At 30.4% G+C, this 13881-nt stretch overlaps 1 protein-coding gene across 10 annotated transcripts in view; it reads right to left on the bottom strand.

The window, feature by feature from the left end:
* LOC106686356 (uncharacterized protein CG43867) overlaps positions 1 to 13881 on the bottom strand; it is a 443901-nt gene that overhangs the window by 25572 nt on the left and 404448 nt on the right. For all 10 annotated transcript variants that reach the window (XM_014429607.3, XM_014429605.3, XM_014429606.3 and 7 more), the window contains one exon: positions 8153 to 8260. In XM_014429607.3, coding sequence (XP_014285093.1) covers positions 8153 to 8260 — 108 coding nt within the window. The remainder of the gene's footprint in view (positions 1 to 8152; positions 8261 to 13881) is intronic.

A 13881-nucleotide genomic window follows, 5' to 3' on the forward strand; every position in this document is an offset into this window, starting at 1 on the left:
AACATGTAAATTACTTTATTCCCATAACATGGGTGTTATATATGTATGACAAAACCTGGGGGAGAAAGGTATAACTCAATTTTTGGAGAAGAACAAAATTAAGATTCACTCATTTCTTCTGATCAGATATTAATTTTTGCTTAAAAACTAGGCATTTAGAGTGTTTTTCTGCCAACAAATACACATTGCTTAGTTCATGTATCTTAGAGCTACAAGATTATGTCAAAATCACAAATTTGAAAAAAAAAAAAAAAAAAAAATGGAGTTATACATTATTATTATTTTATTAAGGAGTTATACAGTTTTTTTTTTTTCAAGGATTCTTCATTGTATAAATAAAAATAAAAGATATTTTAAACAATAAGAAAATGAAGTTCTCTTTCTTTTTTTTTCTTTGCTTTAGTAAATTAATCAGTAATATATAATGGATTCAACATAATAATATAATAACTGCATATTTCATTTTGAAATAAATTTTATTTTGTTCAGGATAAAAATAATCAGAGTACCAAACAAAATTATAACAAAAATTTAATTTTTTTTATCTTTAAGAGGGAAAAGGGAATACCTCAATCTATTGCCTGGTTTTGTCACTGTCACTAATTTCATTTTGAAATATTGTTGTTTCATGTGAAATAGTTCAGGAATTGAAGCATTTTGTGAGATTCGTTACTTATCAAGTTATTTGTAAAATATTATTATGAGAAAATTTTTTTTTTTTTCATAAACAATTATTTGTACATTGATGATTAAGTTATTTAAAAATAAATAAGCAAAAGAAAACTCAAATCTGGTACCATTTGGGATTTTGAAAGAAGGGACACCAACCATGTTTTTAAGAGATAAAAAATGTCTGTATATCGGAGAGCATTTCTCTCTAATGTTTCCCTTTGTTTATAAATATTTTAGATAATTTCGCTCCATAATTAATTAAATGAAACAAATGTTAATATTACTAATGATAACCCTATTCAACTATAGCATAAGGTCTGGACTGTTTCTACAACTTACTGGTGATGGAGGAGGGCAAAAATGAAAATTTGCCAACAGTTTTAACCAGAGGTCTTGAGATAATTCCCATTTTTAAAAATAATTATAACTATCAAATTATTTAAAATGTTTTCATAAACATTTTTGGCAAACTATATTTATAAGTTAACAGTTTTTATAAGGAATTTTAGTTATGAGTATGATAACCTCTTTGAGCAATATTTTACATGCTTTTCGCAATTTGAAGTAAGTTCTCTAGTCTCAATGTTTCCAGTTTTCTTACAATCGGGCGGAAGAGGAAATGAAAAACCTTCTTCTTATCTTTCTTTACCCGCAGTGACGTTCTTGCATGCAATTGTAGTAAGGGCCGAATTGAAAAATGTAATAAACTAAATGCGATATTGCAATAGTTTGTAAATTACCTTCGTAATGTTGTTATGAATAAAATCTACGGGAGAACCCGTGTTTTGCAAAATGAAATTTCATCCACTAATCACCATCCCTTCAAATTTAGGCCAAATCGGACGTGCCGTTTAAAAACATTGGTGTATAAAGTAAAAAGCCTTTGCGGGTTATTTGCGAAAGTATTAGTGGGAATCTAATAAAATCGCACAAATCCTGAAAATTTCGTTCGACTTTTGTTTTCAATTTCTTTATTAATACCAAGCTTCCCTAACTTCAGTAGAGAGGAAGTAAATTAAACTATTTCATATTTTACGATTATTATAATATTATATTATTATTATTCAGCTCTACTGGGGTTTTCCCAAAAGAACCAAAAATTGGAGTAGGAGCTATAACGCATATTGCAATAGTTTGTAAATTATCTTCGTAATGTTTTGTGATAAGCAAGAGGTGGAGTATCTACTATGACCTATTCTCTAAAGGGGTTAGGGCTGGATGTAACCCAAGGGTTTACTGCCGTTTTGATAACTTCCAATTTACTCGGAGGGCTCTCATCTCAGATGGGCTGCCATCAGTTTGATACCTCCTTTTTGTAGGGTCTACTGAGTTCGAAGGGGTGAAGGCTCTATGTTCATCAACTACGACAGAGTAGCAGATAAGGAAAAATATGTCCTCAAAAATACGTATAAGCGGAGAACATTGGAAAAAGACCAAACTTAAAAATACTCAATCTCTTGTCCAATTTCAAAATTTTGTTTGTTTTTATATCTATGCAAATTAATTGTACATTTTTTGGTGCTTTATAAGTAACTTTCCGTGGGGTTATAGGAAGTCATTCCCATTATCCACTTAGTTTTTCTTGCATTATGTTACAATTTCTTTAGATGAGCTCCTACTCCAATTTTTGGTTCTTTTGGGAAAACCTTAAGTAGAGCTGAAAAATGCTAATAATCGTAAAATATGAAATAGTTTAATTAACTTCCTCTCTACTGAAGTTAGGGAAGCTGGGTATTAATAAAGAAAATGAAAACAAAATTATACACAGAAACAAAAATCTTCACTCATACTTAACGTTACAGGTATCAAGGAACCAATTAGCTTCCGTGTCTGACTATAGTCAAATTTGTGTTGGGATCTAATCAATCGACCGTAAATCCAACTTTTATGAAATTTTCATGAATTGTACGATTTCATCAGATTCGATTTGGTCCTAATTTGAAGGGATGGATTAACGGGTCAAATTCCATCTTGCAAACACCGGTCCTCCCGTAGATTTTATTCACAACAACAAATTAAATTTATTAAAACATAAAAATAATAAAAATTGTTCTTGAACCTAGAAAAATTAAGTATTATTGGCATAATTATTATATACCCCTAGTAAAAATAGGCAGGAAGTTTAAAAGCTTTCTTAGCAGAATTCATTTGTGTTTTTAAAAATTAAATACATCATAAAAAATAATAAAGATGAAATAAATTAAATTCAAATGGATGATGACTGTAAAAGAAATAACGAAACGAGGACAAAAGTAAGATTAAAACTTAGTAATGTACACATTTTATTTATTTATTTTATTATTATTATTTTTTTTGTGGGACGAATAGACAATTTTAACAGTTTCTACATCGAGGGAGAAATTTCTCTTGAGTAACCCTATTCAAGCTAATCTGCTCTTCAACTCGAATCGGTCACAGTCTATCATTTCGTCAGGTGGTCACGGTTATTTATGAAAGGGTAACAACAGAAACTTTTCTTAGAAAGTTAGCCGTTGAGATACAGTTTATTAAGTTCAGTAAGAAAAAATCTAAACTACTAATCTAAAAAAAAAATTGTTACTATGAAAATAATCTATGTAAAATAACTTTCTTACTTTTGCATAATGCATTATCATATTATAAGCGGAAAAACTCAAATTTATAGCATCTTATCTTAACCAATATAAAAATACGTTAGAACACAAAAAATGTAAATTAAACGAAATTTAGTAGTGTAACATGGATTAATACTTTAAATTACTCTGTTTAAAATTTATTCTGGTTATAAAATCGTGGAAATTCTAATTAAAATACGAATGTTGAGACAATATACCACAACTTTGAGTTTTACATTGATAATGCAGTATTTGCATCAGTTAGTACATGATTTTCGAAAAAATAAAATCGTTTTTCTTAAAAATAATTTTTCTTAAAAATAATTTTTCTTTATTTGATTTTTCACTTTTTAGTTTTCAAGACTTGGCATTCTAATAAGCTTTATAGAGCTGATGGACCCGAGAATTTAGGAGTATTCTGCAAGAAATCGTAATGAGGCGTATAAGTTCTTCAAAATCAGCCGCGTCGTTAAACAGTGCTAATGACCCTACATTCTAAAAATATTAGCCCATGCCCCGCTTAGAATCGTGAGTATAGGTGTTAAGAAACATGTGTATCACGATCCCTCATAATCAGTCAATTCGTTCAACAGAGCTGAATCATGATCAGACTTTCTCCATGACACTATATTATTGCATTGTCATCGGGTTTACGTATTTTTACCACATTTCACAGTGATCGTGTAATCGGAAGTGAGTAAAATATGATTACAAGCATACAATTGAGAGCAAGGAAATAAAATAAAAACGTCAAATAATTAAACTAAGAACTCTTTTTTCTTGATTTCTAATAGCTATAATAAATAATGATCCATAAGAATTTATTATGATATGATTACAAGCATACAATTGAGAGCAAGGAAATAAAATAAAAACGTCCAATAATTAAACTAAGAACATACTCTTTTTTCTTGATTTCTAATAGCTATAATAAATAATGATCCATAAGAATTTATGAAGAATAATCCTGCAAAATGCTGATACAGTCCACAAAAAATTACATGAATTCTTTATTTTTTAAATTAATGATAAACTCAAGTTGAACGTATTCAGACGCTTTTATATTGGTCAAGTTTACGTTGAAATATATATAGTCTTGAGATAGTATTAAGTATGAAGAATGAAAATTTATTTTAAAACATTACTATTGAAAATAACCTGAGAATCAAATTTTTGTATTTTGGATTAGTAACGTACATTGAATAGTATAAAAAAGTATTCAAAATAAGTTTAATATCTTTGATTGCTATCAGCATTTAAATAAATGTGTGGGGTTGGGGTGAAATAACTGCCTTTATTCTTCTCTTGGGCTCCTGAACTATATGGTTTATTCATGTGGTCTATTGGTGTATTGACATTCAGTTCTAACGAAACATTGACTTCCTATTAATTTCAATTTGAAGGACTTAAAGGCTTTGTTTAGAATGTTTCAATAGTACCCTATTACACAAAAGGTTTTGAAAAAATTTTTACAAGGTAGTTTATATAAATATTCTGTATTTATAAATTTCCGAAAATTAATAATCAGGCGACTTAAATTTATATTGTATACATAATATGCATTACAACGTTTATTATCTGTTGACGTTTAAAACAAAACAGAAATTCGACATTTTTTACTATCGTAATGTTATCCCTTGATAGCAAGATCTGGCCTAAATAAAACTAAGAAACTTTAGGGGCAATTCCGGACTTCGTTTGCGGCAAAAAGTCCCATTCAACTTGCATCCATTTTGTAAGAAATTAAACTCTAATATTTAGATTTTCAATTTCTTTTTTTTTTACACCAAAATCATATCTCTAAAAAATATGAAAGTGCTTGTTAATAGTATGGCTTAGTTCACACTTGAATATGGGACAGACTCCTATTTTCATTAACAGCTCGGGGCTAGAATTTTATGAAATTAGGAAAGCTAAGCACTTTGATAGTTTTATAGCTAGATTCATACATATAATAAAATAATTAACGTGGAATGAAATTGACTCAGGAGGTGAAGGAACGACACACTCAAAGGATGAATGATTTATCGTACCCTCTAAAAGGGTTATTCGGAGGAAAAAAAATAATAATAATAATACACATTAAAGATTCAGATGTAAAAAAACCGCTTTATCGATTTAAAAAATTTTTTTTACGGATTTATATGCAAATAATAAACTATTTTCCACCAGTTCCTTCTATTTTTCTTGCAACATTAGGTGGTTGTATTGCATTTTAAAAAAACATATTGGTAAAATACACAATATATTTTAGAAATGTATTTTTTTTATTTCTATTTTTCTAATTTAAAAAAACGATAAATACATTAATCTGTTGGAGATATTTTTTTTTTGTCTCTCTAACCCTTTCGATTAAATATTCTAAAACGAGTAAACATTTTGAGAGTAGTTAAACATTGATAAAAGACCTTGATTTCCACCCCACAAAATGAAAAAAAAAATGACGAAGCAATTAATTATCACAAGAACAATTAATTGGAGAGAGGGCAGAGAAGGGGCCCCATGTGTACAGCGGCTGGGCACAGTTGATTAATTCTGTCGGATTACTCAGGCAGTGACACGACAATGGCTGATGAGGGTAGCAGCAGGCCTGGCAGGCTATATACAAGACAATATGTAAGATCGATCTAAGAGCTTTTGTTCAACTTATCTTTTCAGGAACAACTTTTAACAATTTATTTTAGTTAAGTATATATTTTTTGAGAATTATTTGATTGGTTTATTGTTATTAGCTACTTCCACAAAGTTGTTTTACCTCCTTGTTTAGTATATTACAGAAAACATGTATCTGCTAATAATTATACAATTTAATTTCTGTCACGATTTCTGTTTCATTTCTTCGCCTATAACTTCTTAACAGTGCATATTTAAAAGTTACATTGTAAGAAATTAAACAACATAAAATTTTGCGTCGAATAAGTATACAATAACCTGACAACGTTTTCTCCAGGATCCACCGTTCAGGGTTTAAAGGTGAATTTCTGAAAGAAAGGCCTCAACTTGTTAATTCGTTACTTTATCAAACGATCTTACCTACGATCGGCCTAGCGATATGGTCGTAAACCACTCTGGAAGTTCCATGGGCTCCAATAGCTAATCAGTTGATGAACACACACAACCGGAACAGATTGTTCACGGACAACCATTACTCGGTTGAATGATTAGGTAAGATATGTTTATTAGATTGTTTGATAAACGGCGTGAAAACCTCCACTCCCGCCCTCCGTGGCAGCTTTACTTATCTGACTTTTCAAACAGACAATTATAGCGGGTAGATTGGTTGACATATTCCAATCTCACAAGATGAGATTATAACACAAAAAAAAAACAATCCTCCGGATGGTTCTATATCACTTTTGAAATATTAACTTAAAACGGAAAGATGAAACTTTAAGATAGTTGAATTGACCAATATTTATAAATCGCCTAAATTGAAAAACGGTGTGAAAGTAAAGAATTAAAAAGTTTAACTCTTCCTTTCAGTTTTTCTCCTATAAACCCTAAACGGTGGATCATGGTGAAAAAAATATAATAAAACATATTAAAGTTTAATAACTTATATGTGGAATAAGTATAGTACTTATTCCACGTATAAGTTATTAACGAACAATTTTAAACGAACAATTCGGGCAAGTTAGATGATCGTAAACCACCAACTCCGGATAACTCCGATAGCTGGACGTTTGACTATACAAAACTAGAACATATGATTAACGTACGTATTGCTTGGCCGAATTATTACATTATGGTACACATTAAACACATAATTTAATTGTCTTTAGTTTGTTTTATAACAACCTTTTTATTATGATCCGCCGTTTAGGATTTATAGGTGAAAAACCGAAAAAAATGACTAAAACTTTTTAATTCCTTACTTTATCAAACTAATCATTACCATAAAAATTCTTTTAGGACCGCGCTTGGAAGTCGCTTCTGTGGAAAGTTTCGATTCATATTTAGTACTATACCTTAATTTTGGACAAAATTTGGAAAACTAAATTCGTTATTTGGTGTATAGTTTACGATATATTACTTGACCAAATTAATTGCTTATGGTACTAATTTAATGTAGTTAAATTTCTTATTAAAAATTGTTCATTAAGAAGCACCATTAGAAGCTATAAGAAAAAAAGACTTAATTTGTTAATTTATTCTGAACTACGTTTTCACGTTAGGTGTAATAAAAAATATTTTTTAAAAATTATTTGTAGATGTACATTTTATGAGCCGGATTTTATGTTTCGGGCTTCTGTTGTTTTGACTTTATGCACCGCGTACCACCTAACTGATTCCTCAACTATTACTTCACTTATACTTTTATTTTATAACACAATTTTAAATTTGTAGAAATATTTCCAAATCACGAATCAATTCTGATAAAAATGTTCAATAAGTATCACTTTAAAATTTGTAATACAAATGTTACAATTATAATATTTTTTATTGTACACTATATTTTTCTAAAAAATTCTTAAAAAGTTGTTTTCTTATCGAGACTTGATCCCGAGTTCCCGTAACCAGGTCATTTCATTATAATTAAAAAATTAATAATAGTAAATAATATGAAAGAATAATTAATAATGGAGAGTTAAATTTAAATTATACATCTAACTATTAATTTTTTTTAAAATTTAAGATTAGTTTTTTCAAAAAACTTCCCTTGTTAAATAGATGTTACACATCAACATTCTGAATAATAATTTGCCTTAATCTGCATAATATGCTATCATAATAATTTTCAAAAGTGGATGTATTGACTCTTGAATACTTCTCAATTACATTGATAATATGTTATCATTTTAAAGAGGTACTTTATTATTAGTTATTTATTTTTTTTATTAACTTTCTGGCTGGTTTAATTGAATATGTATTATAGTGTTGGTTACCTGCTGCTCAACCTGCGAGGCGAGTTTGCTGATGGCTTCTTCCCTATCCTCACTGCCACCCTCTCCTGACCACTCCGCCTCCACCAGTCTCTGCTCCATAATCCGCACCTGTAAAAATAAATAGTGTATTGTCAACTTGTTGAGGCTGAAAATTATTTTTGGGCACCATGAAATGCTTTATAATTATAAAATATTATATGAGAAAAAGAAATATTATAATAATGATATTCGAAATGAAGTGACAGAAAGCTGTCGTTGGGTCAGAAGAAGTGTTCAATAGCATCTTGAAATACCGGGATGTTCTTTGATAAAATTTTTCCCAAGTATTAGCATGTTCATATCCGATAAAAAAATGACGTTCAATTCCTTGTTGATTAATAATTATCTGAAATTTTAAATTTTTATAAGTTCATTAAGGTTTGGTTTAGGATTTTTTTTAATTGCTCAATAAGTAAGTTGTTTGTATTCATGATGTAAATCTGCCTAGTGTTGCCTGAGATCCGCAATATTTTCTTCATAGCATTAAACCATTTAACATACAAAAGGAATTACACACCAAACATTTTATTGTTGTGTGCAATAGCTTGTATGTAAACCCCATATAGATAGATAGAAAAATAAACGTTATTCTGGAACGAGGTCCCTTCAGAATCAAATAAATATACGATGAAAAGAAATCGAATCTTAATAGAAAGTACACAATAAAAAGAACTTATTTTTTTAAATATTTCACATCTGTAGCGGTCATGAAAAACTAGGTAAGTCGAATTGTCTGATAATCAAGTTAACTTGATTGAAACCGTCCTTGGAACGTCTTAAGTCGTGTTAAATTGGTTAGGTTTGGTTACTTTCCATTAAGTAGGCATTAGAAAGCAACTAAACTTAACAAATTTAACACAACTTAAGAAATCCCGAGGACGGTTTAAACTCAGTTAACTCGAACTTTTTAGGCTATTTGGCTTACCTAGTTTTTCACGACCACCACAGATATATAGTTTAATATATACTAGCATCATAATCATTAAAGTAAATATATTTCTATCATGTTCGGCTTTCCACCAGTAACACTAATGTGATGATGTATATAAACTAAGCTGTGTTGGCATTTCTACTGCCGTGTTCTTGGATTTTGTACGACAGACAATGCAGAAACTTTATATCTTCTTAAACCTACCGGTTTTTTTCTCTTTTTAATTTTGAAAACGTAACATGTTCTAAGACAAGGTGATTCCAAATCATCATGTAAGTAGTTGGAGTAAAATTACTATCTGTCATAGATAAGTCTTTAACGATTGAACCAATATTCTACACCACTCTGACTGAGTTTCCATTCCTTTAAATACTTTTTTCTTTTTGATTAACAACCTCAATGTTTCTTTTTTTTATCAAATGTTAAATCTAAATATGTTGTATTGCCAGTAAGATTTGTATTTTACACAAGAATGTAAGTCGTTCATTCGGGATTGAATTCAATAGGTTTCTAATTGCCTAGCTCTCTAAAAGAAATGACAGATTAATGACAAATCGTAACCTAGGGATAATTACTATTGATTAGAAATGATATAACATAAACGGACGATTAGGATGTTTTGGGTTTAAAATAATTCGAAAATTATGGTTTATTATAAGAGTACGAGGAATGTGAAAGATGCTGGAGATCGGTGTGATGGTGGATGGGCCAGCACTGGTAGTTAGATCTTTATCTAGTGGGTCGATAGCGATGGGGTGGGATTCCCTGACCTTATTGCCAGTCTGTCTGTCTCCTCTCTCCCTTATATTGGCAGTACAAGTATACACAGATATATTTATGGTAGTTTTCAGAAGTTAAAAAAAAAAAAATAAACATTAAATTATATTTTCACAGATTCTTACATTTATAATATAACATCATTATCCACTTGTGCCTCAATTATTTTTAATTTAAAAAAAATTAACAGATTGTTGTACGAATATCATCAATTTGATTTAATGAAAAAAAATAAATAAACTTATTTTTTGAGCTAAACAGAAATACTAAAATTTGGAGCCACCGACATAAGATATGTTAGATGAATAAGAGATATCCGAATTGATTGCCAAATTGCTGTCATAAAAGTAATAATGTAGAAGATTTAGGAAAACAGAGAATAAAGCACTGTTTATTTTGATATTAATTTTAGGACGATTTTGCGGGTGGTGAAGAAAGATATAAAAATAACAGGAAAAAATATTCATAGCTCTACTATCTAAGGCTTCACAGGACTTGATGAGAACAAGATACAGACATTGAAACGTATATAAGAATATATGTAAAAAATTTATTAAGGATGATAAAAAAAGTAACATAGTACATCAATAGAATATAAATAGAAATGAATAGAAAAACAACTAATTTTACCAGTTAATTCCAGTAGTTTTCACTCTGATTGGGAGATGGGTAACTAAATTTTCAAATATTTTAAATATCACAGTTATCGTAAAACATGTTGAAACTTTAAATATTGGGCATTCCATTGCAATATACCCAATAATAACATAAATCAATAAACACATCCAAAAATATTTTTTGTTATCTAATAAAAAAATAATGGAGTAAAAATGACACACGAAAATGTCAAAAAACATAATAAAACCGAATTAATGGCAATTTCATTTAAAATCATGCATTTTAATATTATTATCAGAAAAATATTTATTTACATCGATGGAATAAGAGGAGTATTTCAGTATCCTTTCTCTTATCTTAAAGAAACATTTTTTAGCTTTCCTATCCATAGCAAACTATTCATCAATTAAATAACACCGAACAGGCACACAGACTTTAAGTAAGTGTCATGTTAAGTGGGAGACATTTTGTGGGCTTATAAAAAATGAAATATGGCTCATCAAATGTCAGTCATTCTCGGCCAAGAACTGCACAGTATTAACAAGAACTTTATGAAGATCACAAATATATATAACAATGCTAATATTACGGTATCGTGGTCTAAAAAGCCAAAATAAATAAATAAAATAAAAATCTATCCTTAAAAAGTCTTTTTGTAAGCGGATTTTATTCCAAGTAATGACGTAAGATAGAGAAGATCCTACATCAAGGTCACGAGGGGAAACCCGATAGTACAATCGATTCCGAGGGAATTGGAATCCTCCCACTATGTCATCCCAATCCGAAACCAAAGAAAGGAAATAGTGTCTCGTATCTTGGTAATATAATCCGATGCACATTGATATAAGTAAAAATTATTAATCCAATAATTATGTTTTTTATCTGAAATATATAACAGGAACGAATCCGTAGATAGAGTTATTTTTAGTACCCAATACAGTGAATTGTTAGGACGAGCCTTGGAGGAACGACAATTGGTCGGTCGGTAGACAAAGTGTTAGAGTTCCAAGTCCATTACTCCTGATGAGGTTCATAGCTCGGGCCTCCATTTGGTGCAACTTGATCGTGTCATTATCCAATTGGGTTCTTAAGTGGAATGAATGCTACAACTTCCTTATCATCTTTCAGGAGAAGTCGAAGTACAGCAGAGGACAGGGAGAGTTAACAAGGCGTAATTCAATACGATCGATACTAACACGCACGCCTGGCACATCAATTAAAAAAAAATTTACTATCTCAGGAGAAAAGTAACAATTATTTAAGTTAGAAGGCGAGCAAAAGAAAGGCAGGACATAAAAATCAATATAGAAATATTCATTTATGATGAGAAAACCCTTAAAGTGGGACTAAATAATAATATATATATAATACTCGTATTCTCACTAAACCCAATTAGATAATATAAAAATCTTCAAGACATATAACTTAAATTATAATATACATTATTTACAATGCAGCTAACAAAAATACTTTGTTGGTGACTTTGCAGTTGGAAATTATGCTTTCAAACTGATAGTTATACCAATCATCTCTATTAATCGCATTTATAATAAAACAAAGCCATAAGTGGAATTTTAGGAACTATTCTGGATGCGTTTTTGAAGTTTTCAAAATATTATTTTATTTGAAAAGATGAATACAGTATTCATGTCATCATCCTTTACGTCTCATAAGTCCCATGAGGAAACTGGTTTCACTACAAACCACACTATAATAATGATCTTACAGCACCAGAGGAAAAGGTCGAGAACGGCAATATGACCAAGATATAGTCGCATAAGAAAAAAGTCACAAATCTGAAGTTTGCAAACAATAGTTACATCTTTACAAAGGTGTAATATATTCGGGATTATATTGTAATATCTTTTTTTTCATACCCTTCATTAAAATGAAATTAGCACATATATAGTACACATATTTAGTGCATATATAGAACATATATTTAGTAAGTATATTTACTTTACTGAGTCCTCTTCCTTTGAATGTCTTGTGGCATTATAAGGTGTTGATATGAGTCCAGCTAAGGTGGTATAGTCTAGCTGCAGCCTAAGGCCGTTCCGCCATTATAATTTTTTTTTTTCGTAACCTCCTTTATTATTTTATACAATACAAGAAATACATACAAATGCATAATACAAATGACAAATGTATTCTAGCATAGTACTGCCTTGGATTGCCTTTGTGGGATTGTAAGGTTAGTTGGAGGGTCCAATCAAGGTAGTCAAAATCATTTTTTTTTTTTTTTCACTACGCCACAGGAAGTGGGCTATTACGCCATTTTCCTTCTCGCAGCCCAATACAATTTTATTCGTCCTCTTAGTTCGTCCGTATCTCGCTCAACATCCACCAGACCAACACACGCCAAAAGATGGTCCCCATCCATGTCCCCCATGTTGCATAGAGGACATTTCGGGGAATCTACGATGCCAATTCGATGGAGGTGTTTTTGGAGCAGATCATGTCCTGTCACTAGCCGAAAACAGGCCACTCTCTCAGCTCTGCTAGGATTGCCTGGGATTCTTTTTTCCTTATCCAGTAGGCTCTCCCACTTCTTTCCTTCCGCTTGAACTTTGTGTCTAGCACTTGTCCTGTCTTTATAATAAGCGCTTATAAGTGATTTCACTGTTCTGTAGGAAAGTGGTAGAGCAGGCTGATTCTCTGCACAACCAAGTTTAGCCAACTTGTCAGCTTGCTCATTACCATCTATGCCAACATAGCCTGTTATCCACTGCAGGGCTATAGCCCTTCCTCTTTTCTTCATGATAGCAGCCATGTTTCTGCACTTTTCTTCCGTGGGTGACTCTGCGGCACCTGGTGTGGTAACAATATACTATATTAAGTCAAAATAGTATATTAAGTCCAAATCATGCAGCTAACGCCAGTGGATTATTGGAAGGGGGAAGGACGTTCTGCTGGCATTGTAATATTTTTTTTTTTTTCTGACCTCCTTTATTGAAAATATATGTATAACAATATTAATGTATACCTGAGTATATAAATATATATATTGTAATATCAATATAAGATTAAATTAAATTAGATAACTGTAAGCATGTTGTATATTATTAGTTTATTCCCGAATTTTCAGTTTGTAATCAATGTAATATGAATTTATCAATATCAGATTAAATTCATAATGTTTTCTAGATATTGTAATGAAAGAAACCCTTGTATATTCTATTCCCTATGTGCTATTTACAGTTAACCTAACATGTATCTGTATGTATAGTGTTTCCTGTGTTCTAGCAATTCCTTGCTAAATAAAAATCATTGAATGTATTGAAACTATTGGAATTTTAACTATTTCCCAAAAAATAAAAAAAATAAAGAGGTTTGAAAAAAAAAAATTAAATTCATAGAACAC

Source organism: Halyomorpha halys, unplaced genomic scaffold, assembly GCF_000696795.3.
Source record: "Halyomorpha halys isolate HHAL.00 unplaced genomic scaffold, Hhal_1.1 Scaffold811.1, whole genome shotgun sequence".
NCBI lineage: Eukaryota > Metazoa > Arthropoda > Insecta > Hemiptera > Pentatomidae > Halyomorpha > Halyomorpha halys.